The sequence below is a fragment of the Phasianus colchicus genome, chromosome 29 (genome assembly GCF_987193195.1).
Source record: "Phasianus colchicus chromosome 29, bPhaCol1.hap1.1, whole genome shotgun sequence".
In the NCBI taxonomy this organism is placed as follows: domain Eukaryota; kingdom Metazoa; phylum Chordata; class Aves; order Galliformes; family Phasianidae; genus Phasianus; species Phasianus colchicus.
In genome coordinates this window covers 3,031,573-3,052,913 of record NC_143464.1, presented here as the reverse complement: position 1 = coordinate 3,052,913, position 21,341 = coordinate 3,031,573, and the positions used below count along the sequence as shown (strand labels likewise).

At 48.9% G+C, this 21,341-nt stretch overlaps 2 protein-coding genes across 2 annotated transcripts; one reads left to right on the top strand and one right to left on the bottom strand.

The window, feature by feature from the left end:
- The first annotated feature begins 6,004 nt into the window (after positions 1 to 6,004).
- Positions 6,005 to 6,979, top strand: LOC149914639 (olfactory receptor 14C36-like). The gene has a single exon (XM_090126468.1). The coding sequence runs from the start codon at positions 6,005 to 6,007 to the stop codon at positions 6,977 to 6,979; it is 975 nt and encodes a 324-aa protein (XP_089982594.1).
- Positions 6,980 to 9,289: 2,310 nt separating this feature from the next.
- LOC149914638 (olfactory receptor 14J1-like) lies at positions 9,290 to 13,716 on the bottom strand. Its single transcript, XM_090126467.1, has 2 exons — positions 12,804 to 13,716; positions 9,290 to 9,312 (listed from the first exon to the last, which is right to left on the bottom strand). Exons 1-2 carry the CDS (start codon positions 13,714 to 13,716, stop codon positions 9,290 to 9,292), a joined length of 936 nt encoding a protein of 311 aa, XP_089982593.1.
- Positions 13,717 to 21,341: the final 7,625 nt, after the last annotated feature.

Genomic DNA, 21,341 nt, shown 5'->3' with positions numbered 1-21,341 from the left:
AGTTTCTTCGCCAAACCTCAGAGGAACCAAAGAGGAGAGGTGCTCTGCTGCATCTCATACTCACCGGCAAGGAAGGGCTGGTGGAGAAGTTGAAGGTCAAAGTGAACCTGGTCTGCAGTGGCCATGGGATGGTGGAGCTGAGGAGTCTGAAGGGAGGGCAAAAGTCAACCTCACACCTTTGGGTTTCAGGAGAGCACACCTTGGCTTCTTCAAGTGTCTGTGGTGTACGGTACAGAAAGAAAGCAGATATAGGAATTGGAAACAAGAAGGGGTCAGCTGGGAGCAATGCAGAGTGTTTGTCCTAGTGCACCTGCTGAGATTAATTTAGAAAGTCTAAAGCTCACACAGAATTGAACCTGCCCAGACATATCAAAGACAGAAGGGCTTTCAGAAATTTATACACAGCAAAAGGAAAGCTAGGGTGAATGTGAGCTCACAGTGAAATGGGGCATGCTACCTGGCATGAAGGGCGTGAAGCGTCCTGTGCTGCATGTGACCTTCTAAAACAAGGTCTGAGAACGTGAGAAGATCTCAGTACCACAGTGTGACCCAGATAGTGGGAACACTGAGAGCTGCCATGGACAATTCTTGGCAGGGAAATTCTGGGGAGCGCCAGGCTCTGTTCAAAACACAGATGGATTTTCTTTTATTTTTGAAGCTGTAAGTCTGAAAGATGTTCATGTCAATAAAACTGAAGCAATTGAACTGAATTGAATGGATTGAAGACCAAGACAGAAATCAGTGAAAATGAGTTAACACACCTCTCAAGTTCTGAAATACTCATGAGATCTGTTTTTTTTTAAGTTGAAAATTCAAGTCTTTCAGGGGATTTTGTGTCCTTTCTATCTTATTCCAAAAAGAACAGCATTTTGCAGAACTGTGTTAGCAGGAAACACAAGCCTTCAGGTACAGGGACACAGACTGTGTTTCATTGTTCATCATGAAGGAATTCTGTTTGTTGGAAAAAAGAGAAATCTTTCATTGCCCATGTGCAGCTGGTTCTCTGAGGAATTGGTGCCAGTGCCAGTGCCCTGTGACCGATGCCCAGCATCCACCGCTGCTCTACCCTGCTGTGTATTTGATGTCCCTCATCCTCCAGGTGTCTCCAGCTCTCCGAAATCAATGACCATGGTTCAGGGCAAGTTTTCTGCAGGCCATCTGGACACATGCTCTTCCCACTGCTCTACAAATTTTTCCTTCCCTTGCTCTTTGTTCACTCAGATACCTCCCAGTTATCTGGCTGATCTGTGAACTTCAGGGAGATTATTGGAACTTGCTCCATCTCTGCAAAGTCTGATGGACTCTTTGATCAACTCCTTAACTGTCTATCTATGTCTTCCTATCTCTGCCTAACATATTTCTTGTACAGATATTCCCAATAAAAGACAAACCTCATTAGGTGTGGTTTGGACAAGGCATGCAGTTGATTACATTGTTCTACTGTTCATTCAATTGCATGATGTTTACAGCTGATGGCAAAAAAAAAAAAAAAAAAAAAAAATCTTTCATTTCCCCTGTGCAGCCTGTTCACTGAGGAAAGCCAGTGGGCGTTGGTGCAAATGAGGTTTAACACCGAGTGGAGGAATGCAGAGAAGTGTGATGTGAGAAAAACTGATGCAAGTCCCATGGGGCCAATGGGAGTAGAAATGGGGTGGAGTAGCTGGGGAGGACATTTGTCCACACAGTGATGGGGCAAAGCTCATTAGGGGACATCCTGGGTCAATATAATTTACAAAGTGCTGCTGCAACTTCTTGTTTAAACCCAACTATAAAATAAATAAATAGTCTTCATAAATGCCCATCATTGTCTTCCTCTTTAAGCACTTTCGAGATACCTTTCCAATTTGCTGTACAAGTTCTGAACACCTGAAGAAGATGACAGGAAGGCACAAGGCACAGGAGGGCTCTTCAGGTTGTAATGGGCCCCACGGGACTTTTGCTGCTGAGTCCATCCACCTCCAGTGCTGAGAGAAGATTGCAAGAAGTGCTCAAGAAGCCAAAATCAGAAGGAACGGTGAAGTTTCCTGGAGTATTAATGGGCCCCACTGAGGGCCATTATCAAGCAAGCTTCCCCAGGGACTTGTTAGAGCAGATAATTGGAAGCCGTGATTGCAGGCAGACCAAGGCACTGGGATGGTGGCTGTGATGCTGAGCAAAGCCTCCTTTGTCTTCTGAAGCAGAAAGGCCAAGGCCTGATCCCCAGAGCCTTGGCAGGGAGATCGTGTCCCTCCCTCCTGCTGGCTCAGGGCCCTTCCTGGGGCAGTGGGATGGAGGTTTGTCTGATGTCAAATGAAAGACCAGGGCACAGCAGCTGCCAGACTCTGCATGGGGTGCAAGGATGCTGTGAGGCCCAAGTCCCATGTGGGCAGTGTGTCTCATGCCAGGATGTGGGATGTGAGAAGGGCCCAGTCTGGACATGTACTCAATCACAACAGAACTTTGAACTTCAGATGTCTCAGTGCTCGAGCCCTCCATTGGACTGTCTGCAATAGTTTTATGTCCTTTATGTTCTTTGGTGCCCAGAAGTCCACCCAATGTTCCAGCTGAGGCTGCAGCAGTGCAGAGCAGAGTGGGACAAACCCCTCCCTCACCCAGCTGGCAATGCCATGCTCAATGCACTCAGAGGACAGTTGGCCTTCCTGGCTGCCTGGGCACACTGCTGACTCACGTTCCATTTGATGTTGGCCAGGACCCCCAATCCCTTTCATTGGGACTGCTCTCCAGTATCCCATTTCCCAGTCAGTGTGTATGTCCAGGGTTGCACCTACCCAGGTGCAGAATCAGGCACTTGTTCTTGTTACACTTCATGTGGTTGTGTTTAACCAGTTCTCTAACTCCAGCACAGCTCTCTGTAAGTCCTCTCCACCCTCAATGGAGGAAACATTTCCACCGAATTTGGTGTCACCAGCAAACTGGCTCAAACATCTTCTAGTCCTACATGCAAGTCATTCACAAAAACATTGAAGAAAAGCGGCCTTCAAATGGAGCCCTGGGAAACCCTGCTAGTGACCATCCACCAGCCTGATCGAACTCCACTTAATGTAATCATTTGGGCAGGATCCATTGGCCAACTGCTCACTGCTCACCCAGCAGTTTTTTCTGTCTAGACCTATGCAGGAAATTTTGTCCAGAAGAATTATCTAAGAAAGAATATCAAAAGCTCCACTGAAATCCTCAAGGATAACATCAGCTGTTTTACCTTGGTCAACCAGATGTGTGATTTTGTCATAAAAGGACACTAAGTTTAACGGGAACTTCACTCATGAACTTGTGTGGGCTGTGACCAGTGACAGAATTATTCTACTGAGGTGTTTCCCAGTAAATACCAGCATCATTTTTTGCATAATTATACCAGGCATAGAAATGAGACCGACAGCTCTGTAATGGCCTTGATAATCTTTCTTGTTCTTTTTTAAAACTGGAACAAAGATTGACATCTTCCTGTCAACTGGGTACTTGCATGACCCTAGACTTCAAATGAGAGCCCAGAGCAAACTAATAAGGTGTCGTCAGTGAAAGAATGTAGATGTGACATATAGCTTTGTAACACCTTGAACTCCAGAGGATGCCACAAATTCTATGAGAAAGAGTATCAAAAGCTCCACTGAAATCAGCTGGCTTCCCTTGGTCAACCAGATGGGTGAGCACTTCACAAAAGGACGTTAAGTTAAACAGGACCTTCCCCTCACTAGCAAGCATTGCCTGTGACCAATGACAGAATTCTTCTTAATTCATCCTCTTCAGGTGTTTTTCAATAACTCCCAGCATTATTTTCTCCATCACTTTAACACACTGAGAGACAGTGAGACAGACAGGTCCATAATTGCTGGGGTCTTCTTTCTTACTTTTCTTTAAAACTGGAACAATGTTTGCCAGCTTCCTGTCAACTGGGAACTGGCATAACCCCAGACTTCTTCTGATGCCATTCAAGTGAGAGCCCAGAGCAAACTAATAAGGTGTCATCAGTGAAAGACTGAAGATGTGTCATAGCTTTGTAATGCCTTGAACTCCAGACTATGCCACAGATGGAACAGAGAGGAAGATCTGGCTCTTGTGTTCTGAGCTCCCATGGTTCTGTGAGGAACTGATCCCATTTCAGCCCCAGGTTTTCTATCAGCTGATGAGTTGCCTAATTTTAGGCTTAGGTTGTGATGGTCTGATATTAACAGGACAAAGGGCAATGACGTTAAATTAATAAGGGGAGATTTAGTTTAGCTCTTAGGGAGAAATTTTCTACTCAGAAGATGTAGAACAGGTTGCCCATAGAATTTTGTGTACTCCATCCCTGGAAGCATTCAAGGTCAGGACTGATGCAATCCTGGGCTGCTTGATCTTGTGATTGACAGCCCTTGCCCACAAATGGGGGCTTGGAACTAGGTGATCTTTCAAGTCCCCTCCAACCTAAGCAATTCTGTGATTCTGTAATGTTATTGCAGAATCTGCACTTACAGATCATGAATGGAGGATTCCCAGATTTGGCATTTGCTTCTCCCTTGGTCAAACTTCTTTTAGTACAAATAACGGTGCTTCTGAAAAACAGTGGACATCCTGATTAACTGAGCTGACTTTGAAATACATTCAGCTGTGATGACCCTGCTGCCTTGCAGGAGCTGTCAGCTCAGGAGAAACATGGATATCTCCATGGAGAGAATGAAATCACATCCTCGGCTGCTGAGCTGTGCTGGACTCCTGGGACACAGGGAGCTTATAGAAGTGGCAGCACTGCAGAGAGAGCTGTGCCCAGGAGCAGCTCCTGTGCCCCATGCATCAGGTCTGTGGGCATGATCTGCAAGAGACAGGGAGAGGAAAGAAGGAAGAGAACTAACAGGCAGTGTGGCACGTTGGGCTGTGAGCTCATGGAAGAAGCATTGCTCACAGCCATTGACAAGGTAAGTTTCTCATTGCAGGCAATGTATCAGTTTTTATTGCTGGAATCACTAAATTTGGGGCATCCCATTTCAGGATGTAAACACTCATTGTTTCTTTATCCATCAACTCCAGCTGAGGGCTTCTGTGCTGGAGCATCAGGGCACAGCCCTGAGGGCTGCGTGTCCCAGGACGGCTGCAGGCTGTGCAGCCGGGGCTGCAGCCGGGTGCCCAGGGCTGTCCTGCAGAGCAGGTCCCTGCTGTGCCCCAGGGGCTGTGTGCCGGGCCAGGGACTCTGCCGCCTGCCAGGCTCAGCACTAAGCACTCAGCACTCAGCACTCAGCACTCAGCGCTCAGCACTCAGCACTGAGCACTCAGCCTGCCTGGGGAGCTGCCCAGGATGCTGCAGAAAGATGTGGGGGGGGAAGGAGGCCCCCAGCATGGCAGGGCAGGGCAGGGGCCTTCTGCTGCCACAGCTGCTGCCTGGGGCTGGGGGATCGCAGATACACTGCACCCCAGAGTGTTTCTAAGAGCACTTTGCGAGTGGAGTGACAAGGCAGGGATTTTTCTTTTCTTGTTCTTAGGGACGAGGAAAAAGTCGTAGGCAGAAATCTAAAAGGAACTGTGAAATATGAACACATCTCTGAGAATCCTGAACTGCACGTTTCTCAGTCTGCTGTTATGCAAACAATCTCCTAAAGTACTTTCAAACTCTTGTCTTCCAAAGGACAGCACCAGCTCAAATTGTCATTGTTTCCCACAGAGATGAATAATGCACTTATCCTGCAGACAGGCAGCTTTCTCTAACAGAAGTTTAAGGGCACAGAGGTAGGGATGGGCACTCCGAGAGCAGACAGGATAAAGATATGAGACATGGAAATTGCTCAAAGATTGAAAATATCCAGGAGGTTGAAATAGGATTAGGAAACGAGAGGAAAATTAGAGCTCCTTAAGCTTCTCCTTCTTAAGGGATGGTGAAGCTCATGAAAATAAATTCAAGTTAAAGAGCTAAATGAACATTTTCCATAGAGAAAGAAAATACATTTATAGCATAGCAAGAGGAGTGTCTGTGTGAATGATCTTGACTCACCATTACTTTTCTGCACTCTGCACAGGACTCCATGCCCAGGAACTGCAGATGCCCAACAGCAGCTCCATCAGCGAGTTCCTCCTGCTGGCGTTGGCAGACACGCGGCAGCTGCAGCTCCTGCACTTCTGGCTCTTGCTGGGCATCTACCTGGCTGCCCTCCTGGGCAACGGCCTCATCAGCACAGCCGTAGCCTGCCACCACCGCCTGCACACCCCCATGTACTTCTTCCTCCTCAACCTCGCCCTCCTCGACCTGGGCTGCATCTCCACCACTCTCCCCAAAGCCATGGCCAATGCCCTCCGGGACACCAGGACCATCTCCTATGCAGGATGTGCTGCACAGGTCTTTTTCTTTCTCTTCTTTATCTCAGCAGAGTATTACATTCTCACCATCATGTCCTATGACCGCTACGTTGCCATCTGCAAGCCCCTGCACTACGGGACCCTGATGGACAGCAGAGCTTGTGCCACCATGGCAGCAGCTGCCTGCGGCACTGGGGTTCTCAATGCCTTGCTGCTCACTGCCAGCACATTTTCTCTGCCTTTTTGCCAAGGCAATGCAGTGGACCAGTTCTTCTGTGAAATCCCCCAGATCCTCAAGCTCTCCTGCTCACACTCCTACCTCAAAGAGATTTGGCTTCTTGTGATCAGTACCTCTTTAGCATCTGGTTGCTTTGTATTCATTGTTGTGTCCTATGTGCAGATCTTCAGGGCCGTGCTGAGGATGCCCTCTGAGCAGGGACGGCACAAAGCCTTCTCCACATGCCTCCCTCACCTGGCCGTGGTCTCCCTCTTTGTCAGCACAGGCATGGTTGCCTACCTGAAGCTCCCCTCCATCTCGTCCCCATCCCTGGACCTGGTGGTGTCATTTCTGTACTCGGTGGTGCCTCCAGCAGTGAACCCCCTCATTTACAGCATGAGGAACCAGGAGCTCAAGAATGCGGTGAGGAAAATGATGCCCTGGTCACATTTTAGCAGGCATAAACTTCACATGTCTCAACAAGTGACTCAGTATGTACAATAACATACTTACGTTCCTTACTGATTATAATATTTATTTATGTTTATCACTTCATTTTTCTTTGCTGTTCATATATATGTGTGTGTGTGTAATTATCATTAGTGGTTATCATGGTCCTACACATATGTTTGGCTTCCTTCTACTTGTACTGAGGCATCACCGTGCTCTTTTTCTCCTGGAGCCCACAGGAACTCTGGCTCAGTGCTGACTTTCTCACAGCCTCCATGTTCCACCTCTGTGTCTGCAGGCAAATGAGATGCCAGCAGGCACCGTGGAGCTGATATAGGCTTGATTAGCAAATGGGATCAATGTATTAGCCGGTTGAACAATATATTACTTTAGCAGAAGGAATCAGTGTGTGCTCGTGGTAAAACTTCTGTGTTTAGCTTTGACTGGTGTGTGAACAGCCCTGTTTTTATCAATGATCCTGTTTCACAGAAGCTCTGAAATCACTTTTTTGCCTCCACCAGGTGCAAGGACTTGTTCTTGGGTTTGATATAACTGTTTGCACTTACACCAGACCAAGATAGAAAGTTGTTGATTGTGGCAAAACAAGCAATGGAAGTTTGCCAAATTGGGGGGAAAGAGCTAAAAGGTGAGCCAGGGTGCACCGTGATGAAGAGGAAGATGAACTAAAGGGGAGGAAGTAGGTGCTGTGAGAAGGAGGACATGTGGTGTCAGGGGCTGTGCTGGGGGCCCATCTCTGTACCACTGCACGCATGCTGCCCCACACAGTGCCTGCACTGAGCTGCCAGGGGCTGCCTGTGGGGCGGTGGGGCCGGGCTGTCCTGCAGAGGGGAAGGCAGACGGAGCCTCATGCTGCGGGGCTGGGACCCCAAAATCAGCCTGGAACTCAGCGCCCAGCTGCGCTGTGCTCACCTTGCCTGGCTCCCAGGTGCCCCCTGTGCTGCTCTGTCACTGCCCCTCTACAGGACAGGGGAGAGAACACATCTCAGCAATTCCTGGGTTGAGGCACAAAGCGTTTTATTCTTTCTTTGCTTAAAACCCAAAGACAACAAACTGTGTGTGTCAATGGCTACATATCAATGCAGGGTTTTTTGCTGTTGTTGTTTGTTTGTTTTTTTCTGCACACTTGGGATCAGCTATTGAATTCTGCGTCCCTTTCACGTTAATATATTGTTTGAAACTGCACCTAACCCACAACACATTTTACTGATATTCTATATAATATAAATTATTTCCAACACATACATCTGCTCACTGTTAGTTAGGATTTCACATCCTCTTCTTCCTTACCTATTTACTCTAATCAAAGTGATATGCCATGTTTCTATTTAATCTTTATTGTCTCATGTCCTGACTTTTTTTCCCTAATATTTAATAATAACTTCCCAAATTACCCCTGTGTACAAGTTGTTATTTCTGTTCTTGTTGTCAGACCCAGTCTGTTGTGTCACTGCAGCTCTGGTAATGATTCCTTTGCTGAACTCCAGACCATTCCAATAACTGCTCTCTGGGTACTGAAGGGAAGGTTGCTAAGTTACAGAAACACACTTATCTACCAGGTGCCACTTGTAAGCAAAGAATCAATCTAATAAACAATTTCTTCGTGTGTGCTGCAAAAAGATGTGTGTTTACTATAACACAGCCTTAGTCCTAGGATCTACAATGCTTTCTTTAGCTCAATATTACAAGGATCTAAATGAGAAATCAGTATTTTCCCCACAGTTCAATACATGTCCTGGTTCTTTATGGTCAGAATGATAATGTGGATGCTTTGTCAGTACATCAGTTACACAGAGTGGTACAGAAATCTCCCTGGACTTTTGGAAGTCCTTTGGCATGGTCCCACATCACTTCCTTATCTCTGTGGAGAGATGTGTGAGATGGATTTGAAGGGCAGAGTGTTCATTGGATAAGAAATTGGTTGGAAGGTCGCAGCCAAAGGACTGTGGTAAATGGCTCTCTGGGAAATCGGCTCCACCAGGTGGAGGCTGATCACAAGTTATGTCCACAGGGGTCAGCCTTGGGACCAGAGCTGTTCAACGTCTATCAGTGGCATGGATGATGAGACAGAGAGCACCCTCAGCAAGTGTGCTGATGTCACCAAGCTGTGTGGTGCAGTTGGCATGACAGAATGAAGGGGTGCCATCCAGAGGGACCTGGCCAGGCTTGAAAAGTGGGCCCAAAGAAACAGCATGAGGTTCAACAAGATCAAATGCCAGTTTTTGCACTTGTGTCGGGACAATCCCAGGCATGAGGGTTGAATTCCTAGAGAGCAGCCCTGAGGGGAAGGACTTCAAGATGGTAGATGAAAACCTGAACAGGAGCCAGTAATGTGTGCTTGCAGCCTTAGAGGCCAACTGCACCCTGGGCTGCATCAACAGAGAGGTGGTCATCAGAGCAAGGGAGGGCACTGTCCTTCTCTACTCAGCCCTCAGAAGGCCCCATCTGGAGCATGATGTAAAGCTTTTAGAGAAGGTCCAGAGGAAAGCCACGAGGGTGATCAGAGGGCTGGAGGACCTCTCCTGGAAAGACAGGCTGAGGGAGATGGGAGAAGAAACAGCCTGGAGGAGAACACATTGCAGCCTTCCAGTACTCACCGAGAGCTCAGAAACACGATGGAAATCAACTTTTAACATGGGCAGATATCACAAGGTACAAATGTTTTAAATTACAAGAGTTGAGATTTAGATTAGAGACTGGGAGGATCTTTTCAGAGAGAGGGTGGTGAGGTCCTGGCTGTTGTGGTGTTGTGATTTTTTTTATGTCAGTATTCCACATCAAAGCATCATGTGAAGCAGTGGGAGTTAAAGAGTTAGCGTTCTGGTTCCACTTGCTGCCTTTTATGGGCATTTTGAGCATTCTGATGGGAGGGGAGGGGCAGAATTCCCTGGAGCACATGGTGTGAAGAGGAAGATAGGTGGAGATCCAGACTGCACCACAGTGGCTCTCCCTCAGGCCCCACTCAGTTTGCAGCAGAGAAGGGCATGTGCTTCCCTTGTACTATCGTGGGGACTCACACTTTGGGCACACTTTGGTTCAGTAGGATTTAGTAAATTACCATTCCTCCTCAGATCGTTGCTGTTGTGATCCATTTGTTAAACCCATCTACTAGCTCTCGGCCCTTCCACCTCTCCCAGAGTGCGTGGCCTCCCTGGGGCCTCCCTGCACCACCAGCATCACCAGAAAAGTCCCAGGTCTGGTTTGCTCCTCTGATTACTACCCATTCTTGATAGTTCAGGTAAGCAGTGATGAAATTGTTCAGGGAAGCCTGCGACCTATGCAAACGGATTTCAGGGGTTAGGGCGAATGGCTGAAGGAGTGGCTTCACAAGTGGTATTTTTCTCTCTCCTTCTTCTGGGGTGGTGAGGGATGCAGAGCAGTCTAGGAAATGGCAGGCTTTGAATAAGTGGCAGAAAGGTTGGTGCCACCACAGAACTATGGGTTCTTTGACCATGGGGAGGACGGAAGAGAAAACTGGATGTGAATTGAGAGCAAATCTAAAGAAATATGTGTGTAAAAACCAGAGTAAAGTATGGGTAAAGCACGTAGAGAAGTGTGAATAAAGCTGGACTAAAGTGTGAATAAACTTGAAGTGTGAGAAAGACCAGGAGCAAAGTGTGGGTAGACCAGGAGTAGAGCGTGAGTACACCCGGAGCAGGGTGTCAGTAAAAATCGGAGAAAAGTTTGAGTAAACCCAGAGTGAAGTGTGAGTAAACTTGAAGAAATGTTTCAGTAAACGCTGAGGAAAGTGTGAGTAAAACACACACACACACAAAATGTGAATAAACCCAGAGTAATGTGTGAGAGAACTTGGAGTAAAGAGTGAGGTGGGCATTTCAAGGATCCCTGCATTACATTTGTGATACTGTTGTGTGGGGAGGTGCAGCAGAAGTCATCTTCACAAAAGGAGAGCGAATAATCCAAATTCTTCTGCAAGCTGGTTTTGCTATTAAGCGAGGCAAAGTGAATGGACCTGCCCAGGAGATTCAGTTCCTAGGTATAAAGTGGCAAGATGGGCGTCATCACATTCCAGCAGATGTGACCAACAACATCACTGCTATGTCTCCACCCACTAGCAAGAGAGAGACACAGTCTTTTCTGGGTGTAGTGGGCTTTTGGAGACTGCATGTTCCAAACTATAGCCTTATTGTGCACTTCCTTCATCAGGTGACGTGGATGAAAAATGACTTCACATTTCAAAAGCAGCAGGCGTTTGAACAGATTAAAGAGGACATAGCCCGTGCCATGGCCCTAGGGCCAGTATGGCTGGGACAGGATGTAAAGAACATCCTGTACACTGCTGCTGGAGAGAAAGGTCCCACTTGGAGTTTGTGGTAAAGATCCTCAGGAGAGACCCGAGGATGCTGCCTGGGATTTTGGAGGCGAGTATACAGAGGGTCCAAAGAGTGCTACACTGCAACTGAGAAGGAGATCTTAGCTGCATATGAGGGGATTCGGGCTGCTTCTGAAGTGGTCGGTACTGAAACACAGCTCCTCTGGCACCTCGACTGCCAGTGCTGAACTGCATGTTTAAACGAAAGGTTCCCTCCACCCATCATGCAACTGATGCCACTTGGAGTAAGTGGGTTGCACTGATTACACAACGAGCGCGGATGGGGAACCTCAGCTGATTTGCAACCCCTGGTTGGATAACAGTGAAACTGACACTCAGTGTCCAGACACAGGCATCAGTTTAATGTGAATCTGTGCACTACAGTTATCTGTAAGGTACTGGCACTTCTACACTTATTTCCATGTGCAGCTACACCTTGTGATGTTATAAGAAATCAAAGTAAGCCTTGTGTTACTTGACAACTTTGTGAGAGGAAAAGAAAGAAAAGGGAGTGACAGAGTTGGGGGTGGGGGGTGGGGGGGGGAGGACAGAGAAAGAGATCACAGGTCCTGGTTCCAGCTTTGATCCAGCAGAGAGAAGTGGAGGGTCCTTGACTTGTAAGCGTGCTTGTCTCATAGTTTTGAAGCAGGAAAGTCTCCAAACAGGACCTCAAGGATCTCTCTGGTGTCTTTCTGTGGCTCCTAGGTTTACAGGTGTGCCATCCAGGGTTGTGAGTGAGCTGGCAATAAACAAGTCCATCAAAAACAAGTTTGCAGTCACAACATCCTACAGCATGATGGGAACGTTTTGGGCAGAGCAAGGCTGTCTCATTTTTCACAGGATTCCCTCCTCCCCAAGTGTCCAGCCTTCAGTCTGTTGACATGGCAATGCTCTTCCAAGCTGTTAAAACAACTCCAGGCACACCGCAGGCAAAGCGTCCTTTTTTTGTTGGTCTGCTACGTAATGCAGGACCTGAGGGCTGACACAAGTGCAAGGAGAAAGGAGAACAGCGTGCAAAGGTGGTGCAAGGAGAGCAGCACTGAAAAGAGCACGTCCTGCTGCTGCCCATGGCTGTGGCTCCAGGGAAGCAGCAGCACAACTCCAAGGCAGCAGAGAGGGAGCGCCCAGCGGGCGGTGAGGGGCAGCCCCACAGACACCAGGGCTGCTGCAACGTGTGGCATTGGGCTCTTGGTTCCTGCAGCCCTCCTGTGTGCAGGGCTGCTCTCTGAGATACAGATGATAGTCTAATTTTTATTTATTTATTTATTTATTTTTACATCTACTCAAACAGCCAAGTGCTTGAAGAATAGTAAAGATTTCAGGAGTAAGAAAAAAAAACAAATGTACATGGGAAATATCAATTAATAATATTATTTAAGTGGAGTAAAAACTATTGCAAGAATTAAAAAAATTAAAACAAAAAAAAAATAAAAAAGAAATATTACATGATGCCATTCCTAGCTTTTCTTGAGTTTGTGCTAATCACGTGAAGATGATGAAGATATAATTAATGCTGAAAAAACATACATAGAAATAGTTTCTTGAGGACAACCTTGAGCTCCCGGTTCCTCATGCTGTAGATGAGGGGGTTCACTACAGGAGGTACCACTGTGTATAACAGTGCCAGCACCAGGTCCAGAAATGGGGAAGAAAGTGATGGGGGTTTCAGGTAGGCGAATGTGGCAATGCTGACAAAGAGGGAGACCACGGCCAGGTGAGGGAGGCACGTGGAGAAGGCTTTGTGCCGTCCCTGCTCAGAGGGCATCCTCAGCACGGCCCTGAAGATCTGCACATAGGACAGCACAACGAAAACAAAACAAGCAAGAAAGATTAAGGCACTAAATATGATAAGCCCAACTTCTCTGAGGTAAGAACCAGAGCAGGAGAGCTTGAGGATCTGGGCAATTTCACAGAAGAACTGATTGATGGCATTGCCTTGGCAGAGAGGCAGGGAAAATGTATTGGCAGTGTGCAGCAGGGAATAGAGAACCCCAGTGCCCCAGGCAGCTGCTGCCATGGTGGCACAAGCTCTGCTGTCCATCAAGGTCCCGTAGTGCAGGGGCTTGCAGATGGCAACGTAGCGGTCATAGGACATGATGGTGAGAATGCAATACTCTGATGAGATGAAGAACAGAAAGAAAAAGACCTGCACAGCACATCCTGAGTAGGAGATGTGCCTGGTGTCCCAGAGGGCATTGGCCATGGCTTTGGGGAGAGTGGTGGAGATGCAGCCCAGGTCGAGGAGGGCGAGGTTGAGGAGGAAGAAGTACATGGGGGTGTGCAGGCGGTGGTGGCAGGCTACGGCTGTGCTGATGAGGCCGTTGCCCAGGAGGGCAGCCATGTAGATGCCCAGCAAGAGCCAGAAGTGCAGGAGCTGCAGCTGCCGCGTGTCTGCCAACGCCAGCAGGAGGAACTCGCTGATGGAGCTGCTGTTGGGCATCTGCTGCCTCAAGGCATAGTCACCTGTTTGAGGAGGGAAAAAAGGGAAAATGTTACTCCAGATTTCTCCAAGCAAACCGTACTCAGTGACTTCTGAAACCTCCTACACTGCCTCCGTCCTTTCTGCAAGACCTCTCAACTCTGGCTGCTGCTGGCTGACGGTGCCACCGAGTACAAGGAACTCTGCTGCAGGCTGTGGATTAGTCAGCTCTGTTCTACAGCAATAAAACAATTTAAAAACAGAGTAATCTCAGATTAAAAACCTGAGGTATCAAGGAGCTTTCCACAAATTTCTCAAAACTGGACAGCAGAGCTCTGTCAATATATTTTCTTCAGTTGCCCCAGCATTCATGAAAAGTGTTTTTAAGGTAGAAATCCTTGATCACTGTGAGACACTTCAGGTGTCAGTGTCACTTTTGATGTCAGAGAGGCAAAGAGCATACCCTGCACTTCCAAATGATTGGTCCACCTGATCTGCTCTGTGTTTGCACCACTGGAGGATGGTCACACTCTAGGAGTTCACCTGACAAGACTCTGGTTGCCAGTAAGAGCAAAGGTTAGCTGTGCAGAACTCCAAGTCTCTCGTCTTCCTTACTGTACCAGAGGAAGATCTCAGCTCTCCCTTTCTCTCCTGGGACACTGCCGTCCAGCAGCATTTCCATGGCCTTAGCACTGAGGCATCTTCTCCATGGTGCTGCTGGAGAACACAGAGCTGCCGTGGCAGAGCTGCAATATTTTGCAGGGCTGACTTCAGCCCAGGAGGAACCACAGGAGCAGAGTCAAAAGCCCAGAACGTGGGGTGTCCTAAGAGAGTCAGCTCATTCCTCGCCCTAAAGTCAGCATTTATCAGAGAGTTGAGCCCTTAATGCAACTCTTAATCAAGTTCTCATGCACTAGGAATGGATGCACAGGCTGATTGTGAAAACAGGCCAGGGGGTTGCTGTAGGGAAGGTATGTGCACTGCAGGGATGGCAGTGAGGTGCCCATTTTCCTCTCCCAGCCCTTGCAGTCAGCACTCTTCTCTCCCTCCCTGTCCATGTCTCTGCTGCCTGCAGCTGTCCCTGCCTGCAGCTGCTTCTCTGTCTCCATGTACCCTACCTGGGGCTCACAGGTACATTACAGACGCTGTGTGCACAGCTCTGCCCTGCCAACCCCTCTTGGCCCACGGGAATCTCAGTGTTTGCAGGTGCCAAGGGTCAGGTCACACACATCCTGGTGACACTGGACACAGGGCAATGGTGATTTGTATGGATGCAGGGGCAAAAAAGAAATTTGCTGCGAGGACTGGTAACTCTCAGTGTGATAGTATTGGAGTCTCAGTCTCTTCTCTGAAATCACAAACTCCATTCCCACAAAGCCAAGTGAAGAGAAAACAGAAAGCACAGGGTCAGGAAAGCCCACCCTGAAGCATAACAACTGCCTTATTCTCCCTCTTGCAAAGTGCCCTCAGAAGTGCCCTGGAGTTCTAAGCCCCTGCAACAGGGAGCAGCTGTGGCAGCAGAAGGCCCCTGCCCTGCCCTGCCCTGCTTCCCCCCACACGTCTCCCTGCAGCGCCCTGGGCAGCTCCCCGTGCAGGCTGAGTGCTGAGTGCTGAGTGCTGAGTGCTGAGTGCTGAGTGCTGAGCCTGGCAGGCGGCAGAGTCCCTGGCCCAGCACACAGCCCCTGGGGCACAGCAGGGACCTGCTCTGCAGGACAGCCCTGGGCACCCGGCTGCAGCCCCGGCTGCACAGCCTGCAGCCGTCCTGGGACACGCAGCCCTCAGGGCTGTGCTCTGATGCTGCAGCATGGAAGCCCTCAACTAGAGTGGGTCTTTTTCACTGATAAAGAAACAGTGTCAGCTGCCTCATCTGCAATGGAATGTCCCAAATGTAGTGATCCTTGCAATAAAAGCCACTGCACTGCCTGCAGTGAGAGACTTACCTTGTCAAGGGCTGTGAGAAATGCTCCTCCAGTGGACTCTCAGCCTGTTCAGATGCCATGCAGGCTGCAAGCTCTCCTCCTTCTTCTCTCTGTCACCTGCAGATCATGCTCCCAGTCCTGCTGTGTGCTGCACAGGAGCTGCTCCTGGGCACAGCTCTTTCACTGCAGCACTGACGACTTGTAGGAGCTCCCTCTGTCCCAGGAGCCCAGCACAGCTCAGCAGCAGATGATGCCATTTCTATCCAACCCACTGATCTCCCCTGAGATGTCTCTGGGTCTCCATGGCCAACAGCTCCTGAAAGACAACAGCACCATGACTGTACTTTGAAATGTTTGTACTGTACTTTAAATTAACCACCAAACGTCCAGTGGACAGTGGCCAACTCCAGACATACTTAGTCCTACCAGAGTGTGATTGCTAAAACAAAAAGGGCACACAGAGCAGGACAGGGAGGGGTGGACTAACCCTGGGCAGGGCACTGATACAGCTGAGGCAGTGCAAGCACCTCATCCCTACATGGAAACCCAGCAATGGAAATGGGATTCTGCTCCCCACGGACCAACAGGAGCTGAGATTCCTCTGGTTGAGTCCTTGGTCCTTCAGCAGGGAGTCAGTTGCTCACACACAGACCCTGGGTGATGACCAAGGTGCCTGGGGTGCTCCTGGATGTGTGCTAGTGCTTGGGAAGTGTGTGGGGAATCCCTGAGACAGACACCTCCTTCCTGAGCATCAGCTGAGAGCCAGAGAGGGGATGGAGATATACTTGGCCATCCTGTACGACAACAGAAACCTTTGTTTAGGGCACCTGAGTGTGCCTTTTTTACTTGTCTCCATGGAGCATGCAGTTATGCAGCTGGCAAAAGGGATGAGCTCTCAAAAGAAGAGGCAGATCATCTCTGTTCTCCATCTGCTGCCTGTTCTGGAGCTCAAGGCACTACAGAGCTGACACACATCTTTGTTCTTCATCTGATGAAACCTCAGTTTTCTATGGGCTCTCATGTGACTGGCCTCAGAAGTCATGGCAGTGTCCTGGGCTGTCCTGCACACTCACATGCAGCTGCAAATGCAGCACAGAGCCTTTAGGAAAGCCATGCCCTCAGAGTGTCTGTGCTGCTTGGACAACTCCAAGCCTCACAATGGGTCCGATGCCTGTGTGCCACCTTCTGAACACAAATACCATAGATGCGCTCCTCAGCCGTGCTAAATCTAATGATGTTTCCCAATTGGCATGTGTTTTGCACTGTTGAAAACACCCAAATATGATGAGCCGGAAATTTTTGTGCAGTTTCAGGCTTGAGCTCTTGTTTGGACCACAGAGACACAATTATATGGCTTCCACAACTGGACTGCAGCACAAGGGGGATACAGAGTCTTTACAGTGGATGGGTGAGGAGACAAGGAAGGACGACTGCCCTCTGTGAGAGTGCACTGAGCTCTTCCTGGGGATGGCAGAGCAGGTCAGAGCGAATGGAAATGGCAAAGAGAGGAACCACAGAATCACAGAATTACCAAGGTTGGATAAGACCTTCAAGATCATCCAGTCCAACCATCATCTATCACCAACAGTTCTCACTAAACCATGTCTCTCAACACAACATCCAAACGTTCCTTGAACACCTCCAGGGTTGGTGACTCCACCACCTCCCTGGGCAGCCCATTCCAGTGCCTGACCACTATTTCAGAATAGTACTATTTCCTAACGTCAGGCCTAAATCTCCCCTGGCACTGCTTGAAGCCATTCCCTCTAGTCCTATCACCAGTTACACGAGAGAAGAGGCCTTAGCCCAGCTCACTACAACCTCCCTTCAGGTAGTTATAGAGAGCAATAATGTCTCCCCTGAGCCTCCTCTTCTCCAGACTGAACAATCCCAGCTCCTTCAGCCTCTCCTCATCAGGCCTGTGCTCCAGACCCCTCACCAGCTTTGTCGCCCTTCTTTGAACCTGCTCCTGAGCCTCAATGTCTTTCTTGCAGCGAGGGGCCCAAAACTGGACCCAGTACTCAAGGTGCAGCCTCACCAGAGCCCTCCATGAACCCATGCTGACTAACTATGGTTATCTATGGAGAGACTCGATCTTGCTGTGGTGAGCCTTAAAGAATGGGTAAAATTAGATTAGAGCTTATTTTTCCTGTTGTGGTTTGCAAAAGGCTTTAGTGAGCCTTAGGCAGCGGGTAAAATTTAACCCCCTTCCATCAGTGTGTCGTCGTGAGAGCCCATCCTGCAACCCTAGAAAACCAGAATGCTGGAATACTAGAGAAACCTTAGAAACTTACAGTTCTAGAGACCTGAAAGCCTTGAACCTAGAATCCTGTAATCCTATAAATCCTAGAAACCTAGAATTCTATAAACTGAAGAAATGTAGAATCCTCGCATCATGGAATCTTAGAAACCTACCTAGCATTCAAAAAACCTAAATCCTGGAAACATAGAACCCTATAATTCATTAATCCTGGAAACCTGGAACCCTACTTCATAGAAATCTAGAAATCTAAGAAAGCTATAATCCTACCATCCTGCAAACCTAAGAAAAGTAGAAATTTAGAATCCTACAGACAAGAATCCTACGTGCTTAAATTCCTACACTCCTACAACTCTAGAATTCCAGAAGCGTCAAATCCTAGAAACACAGAATCCTATAAATGTAGAAACCTAGAATCCTAGCATGCTAGAATGTGAATGTCCTAGACTCTCAGAATCATCGAGGTTGGAGAAGATGAGGTCATTGAGCCCAACCCAGGACGTGCCATGCCATGGAAGTCCCTCACCTGCTCCCCAGCAGCACAGGCTCAGGGCCCAGCAGGGTGACACAGCACAGATCTGGTGACAGGTCACAGCTATGGGTTTAGCGGTGGATTTGATGGTGCTGAGTTAACAGTTGGATGACCTGAGAGGTCATTTCTAACCTCAATGATGCCATGATGCCATGATGGGGAGATCACTGCAGGGGGAGATCACAGCCTGAGAACTCAGACCTCATACATTTTACTTGTTCAGTGTTGTGCTGTTACAAAAGCCTGAGTATTTCTTTGTAGATGTCCTCAAACCAGCCAAGGGGTTTTCCTGAGGAGAACCTTTCATGTGGAATTGCTATCAAGTGTCATCCACCTTCTTTGTGTTTATCACAAAAACAGCCCGTTCCTCACCTCAGTCAATACTCCTCAGTGATGGCAGCACGGGCAGTTCATTGGTTCTTTCCAAAAGAACTCCAGAGCAGGAATAATGCCACGCTGTATTTAAATATAGTGAATAAGGCAGCACTGCTAAGCTCTGACAAAGATTGTGCAGAGCAGAATCTGCCCAAAGGAAGCTCTTCCAGCTGGCTGCTCTCTGGGCAATTTCCAAAGCAAACACTGAACTGCTGTTTTCAGAGAGGACCCACAACAGCTCTCTTATTTATGGGAAATGCCCCGTGAAGCTGTGACCAGCTGGCTATTCTGTCAGATGGAGCACCTACATTGGCTTATCATCTTTCCTTGAAGAATCCTTGAGCTGTTTGCAGTTCTAAGCCATTTATCAGTGCTCTATTATTTCCTTCCTTTCATCTGGATAAAACAAGCTTCACTTACAGCCATGACAGGAGGCTGTATCATGATGACACAAAGCCCATAGGACACCTTTGTTCTGCTCAAGCTGAGGCACACAGCCCAGTGACTTCAGAACCTAATGCCAATTTTCACCCCCAGCCTTGGATTCCCTGCCTGTGTGTCCTCATGACAATCTCTCCTCATGGACAGAGGCAGCACTACTGCCATGTCAGACACGCGGCACAGATTTCTGGATGAAACGTGGGGACTTCTGAGGCTGGCTATTTAAGAGAGCAGAAAATACATGACACATCTCCTGACGTGACCTTAGGGGTCTCGGCCCTCCTAAATGATTCCATGATTCTGTAATTCTATGGTACTGTGATTCTGTGGTTCTGTGCCTCCATGACTCATTGATTCTATGAGTCTGTGACTTCTGTGGTTCAGGTATTCCGTGATTCTCAGATTCCATGATTCTAAAAGTCATGGTCTTCAGGTTTGGTAAGGAGGAAACGTGTCTGCCATAGCCCAGGCCTGTTATTCACTCATGACCTCCTGCATGACCAGAAAGACACTGAGTGGACACTGCCAGCCTCCCTGTGCTTATGTGTCCCCATCACCCACCTTTCCCCACAGACTTCCAGGTCCCTGTCACCAACCAGCTCCCATTTGGCTGCATGTCCCCATATCCCCATATCTTCATGATTTCCCCATATTGTCATGATATTCTCATGTTCCCATGATGCCCCAATATCTCCATGATGCTCCCATATCTTTGTGTCCCCATATCCCTATGTCTCCTTGCTTTCCAAATATCTCCCTAATTTCCTCACTGCCCACATCCCAGTTGCCCTCTCACCTCCCCCAAATGCTATATCCCCAGTTCCCCAAACTATCAGCCCAACAACTTGCATCACAGGACTCAAGAGAAGTCAGGGATGAATCCTTGGACAAAGCCTTGATATGGGGACGGTGGTCCTGGGGACAGAAAGGCTGGGCTGTGCTAGGTGCTGGTATCTGGGAGCTTTGGGCTCAATGCCATGGGGATCCCAGCACTCAATGTTCTTCCTCTGATCCCTGGTTGCCTCCTGTGCCCCGGGGCTGGGGCAGGGGATGGCTGCATGCCAGGTCAGTCTGTGCCAACGGAGCCTGCCAAACCCAGGGGCACTTGGGGGTTGTGGGAGGGACAGTGGGAGGATAAATGCAGCCCTTGCTTCCTGCAGCCTCACCCAGCTCCCAGAGCACAGAGGAAGATGAAGGCAGCTGCGCTCAGCCTCGTGATGCTCCTCGCTGCCCTGTGCTGCACAGTGGAAGCTCAGGTGAAGCATCCATGGGAGATGTGGGCTGGGGCTGGAGGGGATTGGCCATGGGGGTCCCTGATGTCTCTCTCACTCCCTCTCCTACTCCTCTCCCCACAGCCACTTGTGCAAGCACCGGAAGTTGTTGTGGTGAGTGCCCGGGCAGCCACACAGATTGTGTCCAAGGGTTGCCCTGCAGGGAGCTCCGCAGGGACAGGTGGAGTCTGCCCCTGCCTGGCAGAGGCCACCCCTCAACTTGGAACATCCAAATTCCTTCCATTTGCACTCTAGTCCCCTTTTCATTGGGTCCCCAAATGCCTTCTCTTTGGAGCTCCAAATGCCCTCACTTTAGGTCCCCATGCCCCATCCTTTTGGCACCAACAAATCTCCTTCCTTTGGCATCCCAATTCTCATCTCTTTAGGTCCCCAGTCCCCTCTCTTTCATTTTCCCCCATTCACCTCTCTTTGAGATCCTCGTTCCTCTTCATTTGGTACTCCCAAGTCTCATCTCTTTGTCATCCCTATTCCCCTTGCTTTGGGCCCCCCAAGCTCCTGTCCTGTCCCTATGTCCTACCCCAACCCTGGGTTTCTCCATGGGCAGAAGTGAAGACAGAACTTGGCAGCCATGGGGTTGGGGGCAGCCCTAGGGGCAAACAGGGGGCTTGGGTGGGGACACCCAATCTCACAGTTCCCTCATGGCTGCCCCTTGGCTCTTCTTCCCCAGGAACCACCACCTGTCGTCGTTGACATTCCTGGTCCTGTAAGTTGAGGGGTGACCCTGGGATAAGAACGGGGGTGCGATGTGTTGCTGTCTTCTCTGTTTTCCTGGGACTTGGAGACACCCCTGGGCCCCAAGGCCTCTGTTTGGCTCCCTCCTGCGGTGG